This window comes from Aythya ferina, assembly GCF_964211825.1.
Source record: "Aythya ferina genome assembly, chromosome: 11".
In the NCBI taxonomy this organism is placed as follows: Eukaryota; Metazoa; Chordata; class Aves; order Anseriformes; family Anatidae; genus Aythya; species Aythya ferina.
In genome coordinates this window covers 16,458,731-16,480,474 of record NC_140307.1, presented here as the reverse complement: position 1 = coordinate 16,480,474, position 21,744 = coordinate 16,458,731, and the positions used below count along the sequence as shown (strand labels likewise).

General features: G+C 36.4%; 1 protein-coding gene across 5 annotated transcripts in view; it reads left to right on the top strand.

Annotated features, from left to right (window-relative positions):
- Window positions 1-21,744, top strand: part of ENTREP2 (endosomal transmembrane epsin interactor 2) — a 131,772-nt gene that overhangs the window by 98,473 nt on the left and 11,555 nt on the right. For 4 of the 5 annotated variants that reach the window (XM_084532252.1, XM_084532250.1, XM_084532248.1 and 1 more), the window contains exons 5-7: window positions 3,720-3,827; window positions 17,452-17,612; window positions 18,220-18,358. In XM_084532252.1, coding sequence (XP_084388378.1) covers window positions 3,720-3,827; window positions 17,452-17,612; window positions 18,220-18,358 — 408 coding nt within the window. The remainder of the gene's footprint in view (window positions 1-3,719; window positions 3,828-17,451; window positions 17,613-18,219; window positions 18,359-21,744) is intronic. The other variant, XM_084532249.1, reaches the window with a different exon arrangement.

Below are 21,744 nucleotides of genomic sequence, written 5' to 3'. Positions count from 1 at the left end.
ATAAAGGTAGCCGTCTGTGGCAAGTGCTGTGGAGAACGAGGTTAGTCCCTGTTGTGGTTACTGCCTTTTCAGAGACGTTTCCTAAAGGACATCTTAATTGTCATCGTGTTCCAGCTGGAATCTGCATAAGCACCAACACTGTCTTTCTGGGTAGCATGTTTGGCCATAGGGGGTTTTAGATTTTGAAAGGCTATCACTTGCCCACTCGCTATTACAGGGCACTAAATGAGTGTGCTATGGGTTACCTAATTACCTGTTCAGCAGGACACAGTGAAGAAATTTCCTGAAGATGGTAAATAGCCTGATGCTGAATAATGTCTGTTTGGGGGTTGGATTGGGTTTGAGGGTGCAGTGAAAGTGTTACTTGTTGGGGTTGGGGTTGAATCCTTTCTGAATTAAAACATAAAAAAACATTTTGAAAAAAAAAAATCAAATGAAGTAGTAGTCTTGATTTAAGAAATGCCTAGTGATAGTGAGGATACCACAGGCATTGCTGTGTTACTGCTTTCACTGTTAAAAATTTGAATCTTTTCTGAATTTGTTTAGCTTTGCTGTCTTGATACATTTTTGGCTGATGTCTTCTCTTTTTAGAACTTCATGAAATACATAAAAGTTTCGCATTGCTACATTTGAAACATTCTTGTTGCATCTTTACTGACCAGAAAGATTGCAGTGGGAACAATGCTCTAGCTGTTGTCTACTTGACCTGGAAAAGGAGTTCGTGGGAAGAGGGCCGTTGTTTCAGTGGGCAGTAACCCCTGCCCTACATTACAAATACAATGCTGAAAGGCAGGCTGAATTCAGCTACCCATGGCAAGGGACAAATCTCAAACCACAGCAGAGTTGTGATCAATGGGAGTGTTCAGTCTGGGACAGTACTGCAGCCCAGGGTACTTGCAGACTCAACTTACTTTGTCTGTTGTTTCACAGTAGTTAGCAATGCATAAAAATTAAAACAGTTAGTCTGATGCTGTCTGGAAAGATTTTTCCAGAAGAACTGGCAGAGAAGGATAAAATAAGTAAACAGAAAATGAAAAGCATCATTTGGCTTTGCTCTTCGAGTTAGAGTGAGGGAGGAAGGAATTTTTGGGGAAAAAAAAAATAAAACTCTCCCTGTATTCATGTAGTGTTAAATGGGTTTGATGTATTCCCTGTTTTTATAAATGACTATAAATGCAGTGTTACTGATTCCTACTATTATAGTTGCTGTTTGATATTTCAGTTGAACTTTCACTAACCACCAATACACAACTGTTTAGTGGTTTAAAGGGCTTAACATTCTTTAAAAAGTAACTGCCTCTCTTTAGATGGGAAATAGTCCAGTGTTTGTCTTCTGTTACAGGAGTGGAGGAGTACTAGTAGGTGACCTCACACCGTTTTGGTGCTAGCCACTTGATAATTTTCCACAGAAACAGTTTTCAGATTAGCTAGACTAATATCTAATATTAATGCTTTGTGTATATTGCTTGACGCAGCAGGTATGTTAGGTGGTAAGTTAGATTTAATAACAGTAATAACAAAATAGAAGTGAAGTAAAATACCAAAATATTCACCTTAAAAGCCCCACTCCTGTGTGTTTTTGAAGTTTCAGGCTTTTATAGTTTCTCTCATCTGGTGCTTTTCAGTTTATCTTGCAGTCTGTGCTCTTCTGTAATTATGAAGTAATTGTACGGGTTCTTTTTTTTTTGTTTGCTGTTTTATTCCTTTCCATGTCTATAATGAGCTTAACTTAGCATGGATTTAGCAGGGAGCTAGCATAGCGTCTTTCAAAAATCTTAAACTCGGATAAGTATAAGTAAGAATGAGGTTTGCTCTGTAGCATTTCTCCAATAAAAATAGTTTTGTCTTTGTGGTTTTGCTTCTGTCCTTACCCAGGAGCAGGACAAAGAGGATAGTAGTTTTACAGGGAAGGATCTGGAGCTCTGTGGACAGAAGATAAGTCAGTAATTTACCGTTGCAAAACCCGTCAGTTATCACCACAGAATGCGTAAGGACAAGTATAGTTTATAAAGCACAGGAGATAATCATGATGCTTGGAGTCAACATCTGCAAGGCCTCAGTAGTGCCCCAATTTAGGATTCTGAATTTGAGGAAAAATGTGGAGGAGCTTGAAGGTGAACCAGAGGAAATTAAAGAAAATAATCAGAGGCCTAGAAAATTGGTCTTGGTCAAGGATTTCAAAAAGTTGGGTTAATGTTCTGCAATAAAGGAGGAAAGACTTCAAGGGTGATGACTGAGTCTAAAAATGTAAAACACTGCGGTAACGGCCTCTTCTCAAAAGCTGTGGAAGAAGAAGAGCAGTGGTTGTTTGCTGTGGGCTGGACATAAGGAAAACATTTTGATGGTAATTGCAGGTGGTTAAACATTGGAATCGCGGATGGAGCTGTGGGATCTTTAGGAACAGATGAAAGAAATGTCTGTCCTGAGTGACAGAGGCTTAGCTGAGTCTGTCCTGAGGTACAGGAGTAGTATGAGGGCCTTAGGGACACTTTATATCAAAGTTGTAAATTAGGATCCAGACTGTATTATTGAGCGTAGATGGTATCAAGTTATACCTCTGGATTAGCTAAAACCTTTGGTTCTAAAGGCCTGTAATTTGCTACTTCGATCCTTTAGAAGGCCTTTTATGCAGACAGCATTTTTACTCATGGTATATTAACAATTTGGGGGTTGTTTCTCATCTGTTCTCAGTGAAATACTTTTAATGGCTATTCTGAATACTGACATTGTTGTCATGCGTACTGCAGGTAGGCAGTTGCTGTAGGAAGACTGTAGTGATTTTGAAACATTACCAGCCTGATGGATTAATTGCTGTTCCTTCTCTTTACTTGTAAAGAAAATAAAAATCCAGTCAAGAAATGGATGCGCTTTTTTTATTATAACTTTTTTGTTTTTAATTATACCTATAATTAAAATGTTTCTCTCATTCTACTTAGTAAATAGAAATATTTGTTCTGTTTGAAAATGTTTTAAAAACAAAGCCAATGTGGCAGTGCGCACTTCCTTCATCAGCACAAGGTGAAACACACAGATGCAGTCAGTGCTTTTCTCTCATACCTAAAAATGTGTATGTTTCTTTCTAATGTTTCAGTTGCACAGAATATCTGATATAGGATAAATTTCTAGATTTTGTGCTACATTTTCCACTGATTTTTTTTTTTAAACACATAACACTAATTGGTAGATTTCAAATATTGAAAGCAATGAAATTTCTTTGTGTGTTTTTGTTTTGTTTTGCTTTGCTTTTAACCAGAAGTGTGTTGCTTAGTATTTTGCTAGTGAGAGCTGTAGCTTGGGGTCTACTATGGAAGCAGCAATTAGTCTTTTCGCAAAGTAGCTGGAAAACTTGAAGTATTAATATTTATGACAAAATTCCTAATACCATATGTAGTTTGATAGATGGGGAAGGGAAGATCGCGGAGTCATTTGTGTTGGAAAAGACCCGTGGGGTCAAGTACACAGCCATAATACCACTACCAAGTCCACCACTAAACCATGTCCCTAAAGATGTTTGTCTTGGATTTAAGATGTTTGTCTCTGGGTTGTTTGCTGCTGGTTTAAAAGACAGTATTACATGCTGAATGAGTTCTACACAGTTAATTGAGACCATATGAAATTGATAGCAAGTGACAGTGTTTATTATCAAATTGCTAAAAATATTTCCTGTCCTTTGTGTCCCTGAGATAAGAGATGATATTCTGATGCATGTCTTTTCACAGGATCTGTTGTTCAGTGTATGCGCTCTCAATATCATCTCCACCATTGTCTGTGCTTTGGCAACAGCGATGTGTTGCATGCAGATGGTTTCTTCTGATCTTCTGCAAATGGTGAGTATGTTTCAGTGACAACACAGGATGTTGTCCAACATAACATATTTTCCTAATTTATGTATGCTCATTTGTACCTACTCCTTGCTTGTAAACTTAGGCCTATTTGTGTGTCTTTGTGTAGTGTTAGAACGTGTGTACATGGGTGTGTGTTTTATCTGTCTACATCTGTATAAATACAGCATACAGATGTATGCAACATGAATAGCTGCTGCATTAGAGATGTTTACATATTATTTTAGAGAGTTATATTCAGGATTTTGCAATTGGGAGTAAATTAACTTTGTTACCAGGGTTATAAACAAGGTTCAGTTTATATGTGCACAGTCCATTTTCTGTCATTGCGTGTATATTATCTTCAGTTTGCACACTATCCAGAGCAGTTACTTAGCTTTGAGATACTACTTTTCTAGTATGAGAACTATGTAGTGTGAGAACTACAAGTTCAAAAGTGGAGCTTTTCACAGCACTGTGCCAATGATAATATTTTCCATAAGGAAAACATGTTTGGCTCCAGAGCAGCACTTGTGTTTAACTTAGTTAAAATATATCCTCAGTCTGTGACATGAAGGAATTACTTCATGTGTTGTAATACAAGTCAGGCAAAATAAAATAATGTTACATAAATGCATCTTTTCTTGTAGCACTCTGCGTTCATATTGTGCACACTTGTAGCCACTTACAGATGTAGTGGATGTCAAACAGCATTGACAAAATTAATCATTTCAGCTCAGGACACATTGCACTTCAAATCTTAAAGGATTTTTATCCATTGTAGTTATTCTTTCTTTTCATGCACTCCCCAACCCCCATGATATTTGCTGCAGGACTTCCCTGAATAAAGATCTTGCTCACAAAATAACTTTGCAGTGATGACAGGGAGACAGACTGATCACCACACCTGCAAAGTTCTGTCTGTCTAATGTAACAAGGGTTGCAGTGATCCGGGAGTGTAATCGCGTGTTCAGAGAACCTTAACCTAGACTTTATTTTGTGTTAAGAAGAAGAAGGATGTACAGATGACAATGAACCAAGAATGATACTAAAGTACATCAGACAGGCATGCACAAGATGTAGTAACCTCAACGGGAATACATTAAAACCACACATTTTTTCTCTGCACCACTTCTTTCTTCACTTCTTCCATAGAAGTGTTTCTTTACGATGTGCCCATGCTACCAGTAAATCAATTTCTTTTTACTTCCCATGCTTTGTGCTTCTGGCTTTCTGTCCTCTTGCTTCTGTCTGTTCCCCCAGCCTTTCAGCTCTCCTGATAAAATTTTTCTTTCCTCTCCATAGAAGAAGGGAAATACATATTTCTTTATGCTCAGCCCCAGCCTCTTGTTTATCTTTAAGTTTTTCCCTTTCTTTTTTTCAAGTTGCTGAGTCGGATTCCAACCAGGCCTAAATGAGCGTAACTTCCCTGGGGCTACGCTGACTTAGACCAACTGATCTTTGACCTGAAGATTTCTTTTTTCTACCGTTATTTTCAGTCTGTTGTCCCATAATGTTTAGTTCCCTTTTGCTACACCCAGAAATCTGATTTTCTTCCTTTTTTCTTGCTTGTGAATCCTCGATGCATATTTTTTCTTTTACTTTCCACCAGGGTATCCATCTTCTCTTAGCTGGGTTCTGTCCCGCTGGAAGTTTAAGACTGCAGCACTGAGATACCATCCCTTTCAGAAGACATGGTTTTATTTCTTATATTCTTTCTTTTACTCTATTCTTACTGTATTCAAGAGCTTCATTAGCTCTCTTTTAGGAAGAGGAGCTATAAAAATACAATTTCTACCCAACAACAGCATTATTAAGTATGGAAAATCCTTCTCAGACATCATTAGGTTACACAGCCTTTAAACTTTCTGTCATTAGGTTGTCACTCTCTGTGGCTCATGTGCTGTGTTAGCGTTCATCTCAGAAATTAACCAGTTAGAATGGTGAATTTCTGCAAGTTACTCAATCCTGAAATAATGTCTAGTTTTTCTCTGGTACAAGGCTATTCTGTGTGCTTCAGGTATTTTATTTCCTAGCAACATTCAGCTGGTATGTAATACAGTTTCACAAAAATCTGCAGCAGTGTTTCATGAGTATCTGCCTTCTTGTATAACTTTTGCATGCAATGAGTATCTGATTCACACACACACACAAAAAAAAACAACTGGCAGTATTTTATTGGAAAATGCTACCTTTTGATGTGCTGATCAATTAGTAAAAATGTCCTGAAAGCTATAAACAAAAGCTATCCAATAGTACACACAGGTTAAATTTTCCAGTGAAGGGTTTTGTTTGAAATAATTCCGTGGAACAAATACTTGCTTTGAAGTGTCAAGGGAAAAAATACTAGTTCTTGTGTGAGCCAAGCATTTGCTTCCTTGGGCCCAGGTTTGAAATATGCCAGGTTTTGAATGATCAGCCCTAGAGGCTGTACCTAGAGGTGTTAGACTCACAGGAATTAAGCAGCATGAGCAGAAAATAATCGTTAACAATCCTTAAAAGGACTGCTTCATTTCAGTCTTTTTTTTTCCCCTGAACTTTCTCAACCACGTGAACTACCACATATATCCTAACCTGCTTTAATTACTTTGAAGATAAAGTTTAAGCCTCAAGTGAGGGATCAAAGAAATAGAGAGAATGAATATAGAAAGTCAAATGCCTTGGCAAAAATAATTATACCCTATGATACATTATAACCTATAATAACTGTACTTGATTCGTTTTCTATAAGCTGTCAGTATTGCCCATCTTTTTCTTTGTATTTGTTCTAATACAAAGATATCTGCCATTTTTGGTCGATGTTCTTTTAAATGTTATTAAACTCATGCTTACATTGACCTAATATATGCAATAATTCATAGATTTATGCCAATCCTACTCTTCTGTTAGTGATAGTTTCTGGGTAGAAGAAAAAAGCGCTTCAGTACATGTTTTATAATGGCACCAATAATATTTAAGCTTTATAGGTCCTTAATTTAACAAGTAAGAACACTTCCTTTCTAAACTCCATTTTCTTAACGCACAGTTTTTGTTACCTGTTCTCATTTTGAGCAGCATTCAAGAAGTTTAGGGTGTAAATTATCCTTTTGTTAAAATAGATATGCAGGCATTGACTGAAGTAAGATTCAGTGGGACCTGGATTATTTGCTGCTGGTACTGTATTGATGATTATTTAGTGCTTTGTTGACTCAGTTTTCAAAGTTGTCTGTCTTCCGGAGTAGAAAAAGGGAACTGACCTCTGCCAAATTATCATAAAATTTAAGAGATACTTCTGTTTTTTGAATATAATTTGTTTCTGTGCCTGATGACTTTTTTTTTAAGACACATTTTGTAAGAAATCTATTATTATGTTTTTTTTGTTTCAGTGGAGAAAAGCTATATAGTATTTCAATTAAGTGATAGTTTTGCTTAATATCATAATAACCATGCAAGGCACTGGATATATAGCCTGCTACAACTCAGCTATTTCTTTTATATGACTTTATTTTCTTTAATGTAACAAAATCTAAAATCTAATCATAGCATATTTTATTGGTTATTTGCCAATTTTAACACTAGATTTACTACTTTACATATGAAGTAGAAGGAACACATTAGAAAAATGTAACTGCTCCCATTTTCAAGAGATGTGAAGAACCGTGCAAATTCACGTGGTACGACTCTTGCTTACCTAAATCAATATGTTTTATCTGAAACCTAACCTGAGGACCTAGTCTAAGAATCAGATAAGAACAGGATTTGCAGTCATGTATATGAGTAGGTGTCCTAAACAGAAGTTGAATCTCTGATCCAGTTGATCCAAGGACAGATGGATATAAGTGTGCTTTTCTGTTTTTATCCTCTGTTCACTGTGGTGTGTAACTTCTGTTGCTGTGTCTGAATTTCATAAAAGTTCTCTTTCATCTGATTTGCTCATGATCCGCATGTATTACTAATTGTCACCACAGTAAATGAGAAAGCATTCTACTTGGCCGTCCTGAAAAGTGAGCACTGGGGCTCAAGCAGCCAGCATCCATTTCGGTTCTTGTAGGACATGTCCGAGAAGCGTACTGCCATTAAAATGTGTGAGCCAGTTTGGGAGGTGGCAAACAGAATGCCAGCAGAAATGTATCTAAATGCTGGCAGTGTTTAACAGGCAGAGGTACGTGTATTCACCTCTTACATGGGAGACCTCAAGTATATCTCTGAAATTTGATGTGTTGCCACTTCAGAATTATTCATGTACACGTGAGTAAAGACTCACTAAAAAGTCCATCTGCTGAGTGAATACTAAATATCAAAATGCCTGTGAATGACACTGAGCAGACTGTGGAACTTTTAGTTTAATTACAAGACTGAAGATGACAGCACTTTTGGATATCAGCAGTGTGATTCCAGATTCTTTGGATACTGGTATAAATGAGACTGTTGTTTAGGGCTTGAATCTCTTCATTATCTTCTGATTCTGTTATTGTCACACTCCATACTAATACATCGGTGGTGTTTGAAGTTTCGGAACCCCCACAGCTCCCCCTCAGGCTCTTCATGTCAATATAACTTGGCAGGTGTTCTTTGTTCAGAACACTCAACTGCTGGTCTCTTATCGCTTCATAATATATCAGTTATGATTTCTTAAAAATAAGTGACATTGTATAACTAATAAGGGAATGATAATGCCAGGAAGAGGAATTATAGAGCAGGCAGCTTTAGTGAAAGTCTCTTTTTGCAGGTCTGGTAATAGTATGTTTTCTCAATCATGTGTCTCCTGGAAGTATTGCAAACTACTTTTACTGCTTTACATTTTAGTTTCTTTTAGTTTTTACTTATGAATTCAAAAAAGTAGAAATGTTGAAAGTGTTGTCAGAAACCAAGCTGAAATTTGCTGTGCATCAGAAACCAAAATAAATCTCTAAGTACTTACTAGTCACCAGTAATAAAAAGAAATATAACAACTTCTTTCAGCAACTGCTTCTCTTTGTTAGTGAGTTCTATAGAATTTGTTTTCATGAATAAAATTTTGCTGAATTTTTCACAAGTAGCATTTCATGTGAGTTTGAGAAAGGGAACGATGTCTTTCATTTGAAGTGTTGAAATCTAAATTCTGGTGGTAAGATCTTATCCTGTAAGCAGCAAGATCTTACCCTGGAAGAAAAAAAAAACTGAAAAGAGAAAAGGATAAGAAAATAAGTTTACTTGGTCTTGTTTGTTTGGCTTTTGTTTGTTCTTATTTTAATACATGCAATTCAGTTTCTGGAATATTTCAGGTGTAGCATACATGTATAGCACAGGACTAGGTGAACCATTGTGGGTTTGAGCTTTTATTACAGGACACAAAATCTTAATTTCCTAGGTTGTTCCTTCTTTGAGTTAACTAATTCAAGAAGTACTAATTCAAAATTTTCACCCCACTTTACCCTTTCTCACAGGTGCAAATTTCATTTGTTATGTGTTTTGCTACTTGGGACAGTTTAAGACTGCACTCTATTTCAGGGCTTCCCAGAGCTGTTCTTTCTGCATACACACTCCTCCAGCAGATAATGTGAATCACATCAAATTATGTCAGTGTTCTGAAATGTGAAAAAACATTCCTTAATAACCAAGCTGTCAATTCCAGGATATTTCATTTGTTGCTTTAAGGCAGTTTCAGTTTGTGTCTTGTCAGATGAATGGCAACTGCAAAAATTCACAGTACTCTCTCCAGAAGGAGAAATTGCTTCAGCTAGGTAAAGAAATACAAAAAATTGTGCCCAGTGTGGCCAAGTTAAAGCCCGAGGTACACCTACTCCATTCTTTCTTCCACTCCAAAAATGTTTATTCATTACTTATCCTATAAGTACAGGTAGTGATAGCATTCAGTGTGTTCTGATGTTGTCACCACCACCACTAACTGTTCATCATGCTATATGATATCTAAAACAATCTGTTATTTTTTAAAGGAAACAAGGTAATGACAGCTCATGCTGTGCTACAGCACATGCAAGCTCAAGCTGTAACTTACTGTTTCCATCAGTCATAATGATAATTCAGTGTGTCATTAATAACTTAAGCTGTATGCAATACTGAAATGAATACAGAAGAATAATTTATAAATCATTTGCATTCTGTTCAATGTAATTTCTGCAGTGCTGCCCTTTCTTTTTCTTTTCAAGGATGTTTAAAGCTTTTTCTCTTCTAAGCATTAGCTCTTTAATTCATTGGATTTGTTGCAATTTATACTCTATTATAATGCTTTGCTACTTAAAACCTTCTTGTGCAACAGAAGGTAGTTCCATTCATACTGGTTAGATTGTAAATCTATCATGAGTATCAATTGAATTTATTTCTGAAATAAAACAATGAATTTTCTTGGCTGGGTTTTGAATGTGTGACAACTGAAAGGACAATAGGATAGATAAATTATCTCAACTCTAAATATTCTTTTTCTGTACTTGTTTGTAATTGAAATAATCTTTTCCAGTTTAATGTGAGGGTTGTAGCAATGTGTCAGCTTTAAATTTACATTACTCTTTTTAGGGGTTTTGGTTTTTAGAAAAATACATTACTAGCTTCTGGTGTGAGTTACTATTTCTTAAATAAAATTTCATTCGGTCATTAGTTTTTCCGGTAGTTATACCTATGTTAGTGATAGCAGAAGTTTTTCATCTAAGAAACTGGAATTTAATAAGGAATGGGGATACAAAGTGGTCTACTGAGATTCTTCGTATTTAAGCAGGATAGATCATCTCTATTGCTGTATTCTATTCATTGAAAAAGTAAAATTTTTGTTGGCTCAAATTTCTATTATAGCATAAGAAAATCAGTGTAGCAAGTATATTCAAACTATATAGATTTCAGAATATGTGCAGACAACTTGTGTGTGTTAGCACTGTGGAGTAGCATTGGCCTTTATGTGAAGCTCAAAGCTTTCTGACATCTGTCTTCTGAAGGAAACTAATCAGTTGGAATTCTTCAATTGTGTTTGCTCTCTATGGTGAATCTTTTTGCATTGATAGCTAAAAATGAGACAATCTCTGTCTATTTTGAAATACTTTTGTTCCAAGACAGGAGAGAGACCACCTAGAATCCAGATTCAGTGGTAGCTATGGTGATATCAAAGCCAGAATTCTGCTGTTTATGCTGCACTTGTCCTGCTGATTATTTGAAACTGCACAATGCTGTTGGCAAAGCTAGCACAGTATCTGACATGTTGAACTAACACATGTATTGTTTTGTAAATGAGAGGTTTTTTTAATAAGCCTATCTTTAGTTCCATCACACAGGACATTTGGACACTTAACTGTTTCTTCTGGTCCCCTATTCATAGCTGGTAGGCAGAGCAATTACTAAAAACCATGTGTAGTTTGCGCTGTAGTTTAGGAACATTTATTAAGTATGGTGGCAGATATTCACTGTAAATCACTACCATTTCCTTTCACATAAATTTCACATAAATTTCCTTTTTAAAATAAAATCTCTTATAAATGAGGAAGAAAACAATGTGCAAGAAAAAAAATAGAAGTCCAAACATTTTTCCTGGTTTATATCTCAAATAAATTAATCTCAGAACAATTCAGAACGTTTTAAATATATATGTTGCTATATGTATACATATATATAAAAGTTACTCTAAATAATAATTCTATTGTATTGTTGTGGGTTTTTTTAGTTAATATTTCTATTATATCACTCAATACCTCAAGTAAAGCAGCTCAGTATGAGAACAAGATCTTGCTAGCATTGTCTAACCTTTTATCTTGGTGTATCATGCTGAAAAAGTAATATTAATTTTAAAAAAACTTCTAGCAGAAACTTCAATTTAATTGAGAGTTGATCTTAAATTACTAAATACTTATTACTTTAATTATATCAAAACCTAAAGTTCTTTTTTTGTTTTGTTTTCCCCACAAACCTCACTTAGCAGTGTTGTGAAGCCCATTGGATGGTGCTTTTAGAAATATCATGCACTGCAGATAACATATGTTCATGGAAACATCCTGAGTGTAAATACAGTGAGATAACTATTCCCCTTGCTCCCACCAAAAATAAAGAAAAAACACACTGGGAACCTTAGGAAAACTTACAACAGTCTTAGAAAATGTACCGTTCCCTATTCCAGATTCTATGGGTAGAATAAGAATATGCAATATTTAAGAATATTTAAAATAGAGAGTCAGTACTTCAGGAAAGCTGTATTGCCACAGACCAGGCTCTGTGGGGCTCCAGAGCTAATGGCTTGTGGTGGTTATAGAAACAGCAACTGGAAACAATGGAGTAGAACATTTTGAATGTGTTTTCCTTTTCCTTACCTTCTATTGCAATTTCCCTTTGAGCTCAGGGACAGACTGTAAGTCTGTCTTGATCCTTCTGTTCTTGCAGATGTCTACCTTTCTCTCCAGGAAACACTGACTCCACAGTTTTAAAAAAGGAGAAAAGCAACCTATCCAGGAGGAGGACAACAGTTAATTGAAGACAAGTATTTTTACAAAGAGCTTTTGTTATAGATAACATGCCAATATTTAATTATATGCTTTTTTTTTTTTTTTATCCTATCCCCAGGAATTGGCAAGTTTTTAGAAATGTCAGAGAGAGACTGAAATGAGGATAATGAGTACTGGAGTCTCCAAAGGAATATTTCCAAGTTACACTGTAAATGTATTAAATGTGATATGGAAGGCAGAGTTAATTACATGCAGGTATGGGAAGTAGTCTCGATAAGAAGGATGCCCTTCAGCCCTAGTGGCATGCTCATGTGTGGCAGTTACTGTTTTAGAGATGTCATGGTTGCTGAGCAGTAAATTGCTGTTGTTAGCATGGAGTCAGCAGTGCTGATCAGCTGCAGAGGACACAGAATAGAGGATGTCTTTGTTTTGGTTTGGTGGGGATGAACCATACCTGAAATACAGATGAGGAGTTGTTAGTGTTACAGGTCTGGGGTAGAAGGACTTACCACGTTGTATTACATCAGGTAACTCCTTCTTTAGAGAATTAAATTTACAGTTCTGTCTGCTGCTTTGTCAGTTCAGTAATGATAGTTCTGTTGGCTTTTACCTGAATATACTCAAAATATTCTAAATGTAGATAGTAAATGACAACCATTCTGGTCACTTCAGTGGCCATCTTATAGAACTATGAGTGGAGAGATGGAAATTTGGTCTGATGATGAAAAAAGAGAGTGCATTTAATAGACTTATTTCTTACCTAGCTAGTGGTGTTTGTTTCACCTCAAAGAACTAAAAACTGTGAAGAATAATCTTTCCATGAAGCACTGCCTTCTTCACTTGGAAATGACAGCATATGTCTTGCTGCAGGCTATCAGCTTGCTGGAAGGTGACTGACATTCAGTCCCATGTCACTGGCTGTGGGGAGTTCTCCTTACCATGCCATATGTACCCCTGAACATAAATGAATTTTCAAAAAACTTTTACTTCTGGTCTGCTGGAAGTGATGAGTTCCTAACGTTTGTGTTTCTGATTATTTTCTTGATAACAACTTGCTACTAGTGCCAGAGCTAACTTCTGTGTTGCATTCAGGTTCTGAAATGGGTACAAAAATGCAGCATTGTACAATTTCTGGGTTTACGCTGCCACAGCAGGATAGCATGTTTTTGTCTTCCCTCATAACTGCAAACCAAGTAACAAATGAAGTTGTCCTCAGTATGAAATGAGGGCTGTTGGAATGAGAGAGCCTTCTCTATCAAAGTTAGGCATGTCCAATTCAACATACACGTTTCTACATGCAGTGTGTGGACTGTGCTGCTTTCTATGTCTAATACGTATCAGACGTATTGCATACACAAAAGCAAGGCCATCTTTAGTCCAAGGATGGGAAAAAACCTGCATGTATGTAATATTTTGACTGCCAAACTTCAAACATAACATGAACTATTTCCTAAAAGAACAGCATGAATTCTAGATCTGTGTTTCACTGTCTGTTGGATTTCTGAAAGTTCCCAGCAGCTGCAGGTGGTCAAGAGAAATGGCCGAGCATTTGGGATTTCCAGAGACAGGGTTACCAAGTTATGCCTAGTAAATGTATTCACAGTAGCTATTGATAACCGTAAAGTGATGCACAGTTTTTAACAGTGTTGACTATTTCCTGTATTTAACAGTGGTGCTGTTTGCCGTTTGTCCTTGTCTGTGACAATTTTCTATTCATTGCTTCTGCAGTCATCACTGGTTTAACCCCAAAAACCTGTCTAGGAGACACGCTGAGTTGTTTCTTAGTGTGAGCTATAGTTTTTTGAAATGACACTTGAATGTAGCTTGACCTTGTCTGTACTTGTGACCAAGCAGGTCATACCAATTTTTGGTTTCACAGTTCTTATTGCTATTCAATTGCCATCAACTATTTTGAGACTGCTTACTCACTAACAACTGCTTTGTAATACAAAGGAAAGTGTGTTTCCTTGCAAGTGTTTGTCAGTGTTCCTCCACCTAGTCCAGCTCTGTCTGCTGCTTGCGTTTTCTTGCTGTTCCTTTTTCTAGTTGTCTCCCTTGGAAACTTCGCTTTGCATCTTTGCTGGGTTCCTGCCAGCCTTCAACATTTGAGACTGTCTCTTCAAGATTTTTAAAATACATTTTATTGTGGGAAGAATAAACTTTTGCAGGCTGGTAGAAAAGAGGAGATAGGGAAGTATGGAGTAACGTATCATTTAATTCCTGCTTAATAGCTTTCCCGCTGTTTTCTCAAGGATGTCTGTTCTTTCTGATAATCCCTTATATTTGCAGTTGTTCTATTTTCTGCTAGTCTCCCTCTTACAGCCTCTTTCAATTTAATTTCTGTGCCTTCCATCAGGATGATATCACGCAGGTAAACTGTCATTTATAAACACCCCTTTAAATATGTGTTTCTTTCATGTCCATTTTGCTACTCATTTTCAGCATCGGTCACACAGTTCATTGCCATGACTTGTATTCACAGTGAAGCTTCTTGAAAGGGATGCAAATGATTCTGCTGTTAAGCTGAGCTGCATCTATACATTAGGTCTGTTCCTTCTTGAATCACAGCCTACTCTCTCCTGTGCAAAACCTTTCCCTTCTGTTGCTTACATCCCACAAAATATATGCTGATGCTTCATTCACTGTAGATTTGCTCTGTTAATTGCCTTGTTCTGAAAAGCGTTAAGACTGTTGCCCATTATATATGTCCGAATGAAACAAGCTCTGGGAAACCTGAGAACTGGAGAGGGCGAGCTACCTCTTCTCTGGTGGAGGAAACCAACTGCTGGGTTCTCTGGCAGTGTGTCTAAATAGCCTGGAGGAACGTAAAGTTGTAAAAGAGAAGTGCTCAGTGTCAAGGGCATAAAGATCACAGAATCACAGAATTTTCTAGGTTGGAAGAGACCTCAAGGTCATCGAGTCCAACCTCTGACCTAACGCTAACAGCCCTCCACTAAACCATATCCCTAAGCTAACAGCCCTCCACTAAACCATATCCCTAAGAAAAAAAGAAAAGTACCTACAGCTATTAAGGGAAACGGGCAAGAAGAAAAAGCGGGAAGATGGACGACCCAAATCATCACCTCTTCTAGGGAAAAGAGAATTGTCCAGAGTCTGTTGGAATCAACTAGGGTACAAAATGTGAGCTGAGTGCACAGATATGCTTCCATTATGATATTTTTTTTCTACAGATTAAGTCTGGTTTAATTTCTGAAAGAGACCTTTTTTTTTTTTTTTTTTTTTTTTTTTTTTTTTTTTACCACTGGCACTAGATTGATATTTCATCTTTATCTTTAGTTGCTTTCTGTTTTTCTAAAAGATTCTGCAATGTGTTTGGGAAGATAATGGACTGATGATCGTATGTATCTCTTCAGGCAAAGGCTTGCTGTTTAGCAGTTAACAGTAGTTAATGCAATGCAATCACAGAATCATCTAGGTTGGAAGAGACCTCCAAGATCACCTAGTCCAACCTCTGACCTAACACTAACAAGTCCTCCGCTAAACCATATCAATAAACTCTAAATCTCAATGTCTATAGGTGTTGTATTCTCTAAGAGAAACCTGTAGAAATGCCTCATTGTACTCAGGGTAACAGCATCAGACATTGTATGTAATGAGGATTAAACCTCTTATTCCTGTACCATTAGTAGACGTGAAAAAACGTCTGAAAGTCATTGGTTATAGGACATAAAATAAAGTACTCTGAAGTGAAGGTTCTTTATTTAATAATTGTGAAAATATCTCCAGAGATACAGCTAGTAAGCAACTACTGGTTCATTTCCCAAACAGCTGAAATCAGTCCTCCCTGGCCCTACATTGTGTTGCTTCAAAAGTGAAAGTTTAATACAACATATGTAGCGTATTGGGTAGAATTAAGATGTAACTCAACCTTCTAAATACCAAAGACCAACAACACTTGCTCAGTGATCTGAAGTCAGAATAACTGTGCCAAGGCACATTTTTCTGCAACAGTGAAAAATATAAAACTGACAAGGAAAATGAAAGCCAGTTACTTTCTATTTACTGGACCTCCCAAGTATAAATGTTTTCATGTTTTTAATTGCTTTTTCAGTCTTTATCATGTTTTTTAAAAATAGTAATGATATAACAAGACAATAGCACACACATCTCCCCTTATTCCAGTGTAAAAGAGAAACGTACCTTCAGTAAATTTTCTTAGCTCACTTGTTTTAAATGGCAAGAGCTAAAGAGCAGCTTACCTAAATCCAAAAAAGTGGTGTGCCAGCAGAAGCTTGCTGAAGAAGGAAGAAATCAGTCCTTTTGGATTGTCTGTTGATTCCCTTTCTTTTGTGGGATCTATATAAAGCGAGGCCGAGGCATCTGGATTCCCTGTGAGCTGCAGAATGTCCATATTTAACCCTGAAGCAGTTTAAGCCCTTGTTTAGAAGGCTTTTTACCTGACACCAAAAGTATCAGAATGGCTTCTTGATATCACTGCTGTGCTAGAAGTTGAATAGGTTCTTGACACAAATATTGGCAGTGCTTTGCAGAATTATTATTTTTTATTATTTATTGTGGTTATTTTCTTTTTGGTTGTGAGATGTTATGAAATAAATATCTATCTTACATTCATACCAGTATTTAAAACCTTTATACAATGTATACATGTGTTCTATCTGTATCACCAAATGATAAATGTTTATTAAGAATAATTTTAAATGGTGCTTTTTTTGTTGTTGCTTAAGTGAAAAATACAGTATCCTTAGTCAAAATGTAATAACTATATGGCAACTGATTTCTAGTTTGTTTTATTTGGGGGTTGTTTAGTTTTGTTTTAAGCACAAGACATTTCAAATTGGAATCAAAAACATGCAAGTATTTTGTTATTTTAGTTATCGTATCTATTGTTACTCAATTATTAAAGTGCGGGTGATTATGTAGTGCTGTAATAAAATTGTATTGTGAGATAGAATTATTTCTTGAAATGCTGTTTATTTTGAAATGCCTGTTCTCCGCCCTAAGGGTAAGTGCTTTGAGGCACAGATCCCTCTGCCTTCAGTAAAACATTGTTTTATATTTTAGCAATTTAATTCTCACTCCTTGCTGATCTCACGTATTCTTATGCTTCCAGAAGTTTCTCTTCCGTTTCCGTATGGGTATTCATAAAATCATGTATTGATCAGAGTTGCTAAAACTGACCTTTGTTACCATTCATGTTATCGGTGATAGTTTTGTTTCTACCATCTGAAGGAATTTGACCTATTCATTTTCAGTTTCTGCCACAGCGGCCACATTCTGCCAATCCGGACTGCATGACTCCGCACGGGACTATCCTGCATCAAACCTTGGATTTCGATGAGTTCATACCACCAATACCACCTCCACCCTACTACCCCCCAGAGTACACCTGCACACCTGTGGTAGAGGCACAGAGGTGATTCTTCTTCCCTGTTGTTAGTTACTGCATTGCTCTGAGCTACAGACCGTGAAACTCAAAGAATACGAAGCGAAGTAATGTCTTCTGCTTACGTTAGGTGCTTCTTTTCCAGGGAGATTACATATCTATTCTGCACACTTGTTAGGACTCATGCAGAAATATTTATGTTAAAGCACTGTTGTGATAGAGAAGTGATTGAACTTAACTAAAGGCAAGGATAACAATACCTGAACTTAAAGCAGAACTGAGCGTATAGATAATCCTTTTATGGTTAACATTGTGCACTTGAAGTTGAATGTGAGATTTAATTTTCTAAGGGAATGATTGGTGTGTATGTGCATTGTTGTGGAGTAGTGAAGGACATGAGTGATTGAAATGGGCTAGTACAGATGGCTGGTATCCAAAATGAAATGCATTTTTTTAAAGCTATACTATGAATGAGGGATTCATTTTGGCGCTCTGCATTTCCTGAATGAATTTCTTTGTAGTGTATTTGCTTTTGATGCAAAGCAAGCTCTACATCACTGTGGCATAGATAATAGTCTGCCAAATAAATCTAATTTGATTTCCTAAGAGTTAATTTGCCTTGTTTTGTGTTTTTAAGTAGAGGACTCCATTTGGACTTTCCTCATTCCCCGTTCAGTGCTTTATATGAAGTCACCATTAACAGCCCAGGAATATTGTATCCAACTGAGCTGCCCCCTCCTTATGAGGCAGTGATTGGAGAGACACCTGCTAGTCAGGTAAGGAAAGCCAAAGGAAATTCTTTACATAGTCTCCAAATGTTCATTATATGAAACACTTTCAGATTATTTTAATGATCTAAAATAATTTGGGAGTTAATTGTACTTTGAGTCAGAGGAACCTTCAAGCCCTGAAGGAGTTGGTTTTTTTCAGTAATTAATATATATATATTTTTTTTTAAGACAAAAGTAATATAAATTATACATTGTTGGGGGGGGGGGAGGAGGGGTAGATTGATCATATCTGTGATAAGATATTTTTATGTAGTACTAAATAAGGTTTAGAAGGTCTGTTTATTGTTAAGCATAAAATCAATTTGAGTGCTTTTGTAATTGGGATTATGCTTTGCGTGTACATCAGTATCCAACAGCATAACAGCACCTAGAATATCACAAAAATATAATTTAACAAGACATAATTTAAAGTAGCAAAGTCATGCTCTTTCAAGGAGACCATGAGCTTTAATTTATAGATGTATTAATTAACTGCTAAACTTTGGTATCTGGGGTCAGTGTCAGTACCTTGCATGTCCATCTCAGACAGGTGGGTTCCAGAAGCATTTCTCAGATAGCAAAAAGGAGTGGTGATTTTAAATTACTAAGTGGTGATAATTGCATAGCAAGTTTCCATCTGCCTGATAGCTGCTGATTAGGAGAAGTTACAGGAGCAAAATAAGAACAGGTGCTCCATATCAGAAGTGAAGTATATAGGCAGTGCTAACTAAAGCCTACACAGCAACTTTGTATGTTGCTTTTCATGGCAAAAGCCCTAGCCTATTTTTTGCAGTCAGTGTCGCAATCAGTCTGTAAATGGAGGAATCGAGACAAAGTCCAAGACAGTTTTAGGTCTTTAATAGGGAACAAATGGAATCCTAAATTCTTATGTGGTGCAGACGTTCCCATTTAATAAACATCAAGCCAAAGGACATTGTGAACTGAAGCCCTCACTTTGCAATGGAAATCACGGCAGAGCTTTAGCTACAGAAGTGTTTCTGGGAACCATTATGTGACAGTAATTATTAATCTCTTACTGAGCATCAAGCAATAGATTGTGTTTGGTTTTAGATGGATTGAGCTCCTTAGAGTTTTATTAAATTGTATCAAATTAGACTCGGTATTCATGCATTTCATACACAACAAATGTCAGTGCTAATTTAACTGGTTGCATCTAAACAAAAATTGCTGTTGTCATCTGTACTGATTAGGAATTCTGGTTTTATGACCATGGAAAAAAAAGTTTTCCACACTATTTTCCATGGGAGTTATTGACTAGGGTGTAGAAAAGAACAGGCATATCTGGGTGAATTATACCAGTGACTACTTTGTTTTACTGACTTGTAGTCTGTTCAGACTTGTTAAAGCATGTTTTTTCTTACCTTTTTCTATTGATAACTTGGTGACTGTTTGCCAGCCTTTATGTTGAAGAATGTACAAGTCAGTAAGGTTTGTTACACGAGGCAGTGCAGGAAGCTGTGTAAACCCGCATGCCAACTGTTACACGACTGATCTAACTAAATCTTGTCACTGTTATCTCCTACAATTAAAACCATAATTCTCCTTCCTTTCCCCCCACCCCAGGCAAGAAGATTAATCAATTACAAATGCATATAAAGTATATTCAGAAATTATTTTAGATTTACTAGATTGAAGCTCAGATGGCTCTTCTTCAGTAGTGGAGACTTGCCAAAACCTCAACCTTGCATGTAACTGGTTTTATAGGCACTAGACCATTTTATAGGTACTAGACGATGCTACTACATCTGCCAGGTGACTGGGAGAACGTACAAGGCCAATAAACACTTCAGCACAAGTATTCAGCAGATGTTCTTTTGTCATGGTTAAGAATTTGTGAAACGACATAGATTTTAGTAGAACCCTTAGTGTTTAGTGCACAAATAGCAAACACCTTTTAAAACATTATTTCTTCAGAAGTCTAGTTAGAGAAAATAATTATTTTCTGATCCAACTTTCTCCAGCAACAAAAAGCACTCAAGGACACTTCCTGCTTTGGACAAAACTTTACATCCTTTTTACATGCTTATATTTGCTTCCATAAAGTTGTTCTTGCATTACCTATTTGAAAATAAAACTACAATTTCCATTTGCAAAAGTAAACTTTTTGCAGTTTGGTAGTAGGTGTTCAGGTTAGAAAATATGTATCTCCTAGCTGATGAAGGCTATTATTTCAGCATAAGCAGTAGAATACTTCTAAAATGCTGATGTAGTGAATAAAACGTACTAAAGACATGAATGTGTTGTGCTAGATTGAAGCAGAAGAGTAAGCACTTCCACAGTGAGTTCCCAAGAGTCATCTGCAACTTACAGTGACATCACTGATCTTTTTCTTACCACAGATATGACAGTTTTCTTCAAAGAAAAAAAAATCTCTTTTTCAAGCATATTTCTAAAATTATGACTGCTTTTGCCTTTTGTTTGGTTTCCAATCCCCTTTTAATGTATTGCTGAGTTAAAATGTTTCTGGTTCTTTTTTATTTTGGGGGTTATATTCCCAAACCCTTAGGATGAGAATCACTTCTTAAAATTGTGTCTGAAAAATATTTTTTGATCACTTGGTTAGAGTAAGCTACGGATAGATATGTTTTAGAAATGAGTAGGTGCAGTAAGCTATATGTATATATGCATGCATTAATCTACACTGGCATATGCATTGAAAGCTCTTTTCTTAATAAGTTCAGAGTAATAGTGTTACATTCAATTTTTTAGAAGGCCAGATATAAATTAATCTCTTGACAAAAAGGTTTTCAAAGAGGTGAATGATGGTTATTTCTAAAGTCTGTCACCAACTGTAATGAGCTTTTACTAGTTAATTGTGGCCCTACAGGAGCATATTTGATTCTTTCTACTAAGGATAGTATCCATCTTATTCCCTTTGACCTGTCTTTCTATATTTTTCACATGTATTCTTATGAGCTGTTTATTGGAGCCTTTTTATTAAATATACATACAGTAATCATAATCCCAAAGAACTGCTGAAAATTTAATGAGACTGGCAAAAAGGTTCGACACAAAGTCTATTAAAATCAGTAGAAAGAAAAATTTCCAAATTTCAGCTGTTTATGTATGAAGTCTTTCCAGTGGGACTGATTTTGTATTTTGTTGTTACGATTTTCAAAAGTGGAGGGAAGTTACCCACTTTGATCTACTCTTTCAGAAAAAAGTCACTAGTGTTATCTCCCTTCAGCAATCTCCGACAGGGTGAAGAACACCCTGCCCCTCAGTCGGGCAGTGCTCTTATAAAGCTTAGAAATACAGCAGGTATTAACATCTAGGCAAATACACAGAGGAAAATACGGTTCTTATGATTGTTTTTGTGGTTATTTTTTGTTCTCCATCCTTTTTAGGATGATATAATGTGAAACATAATA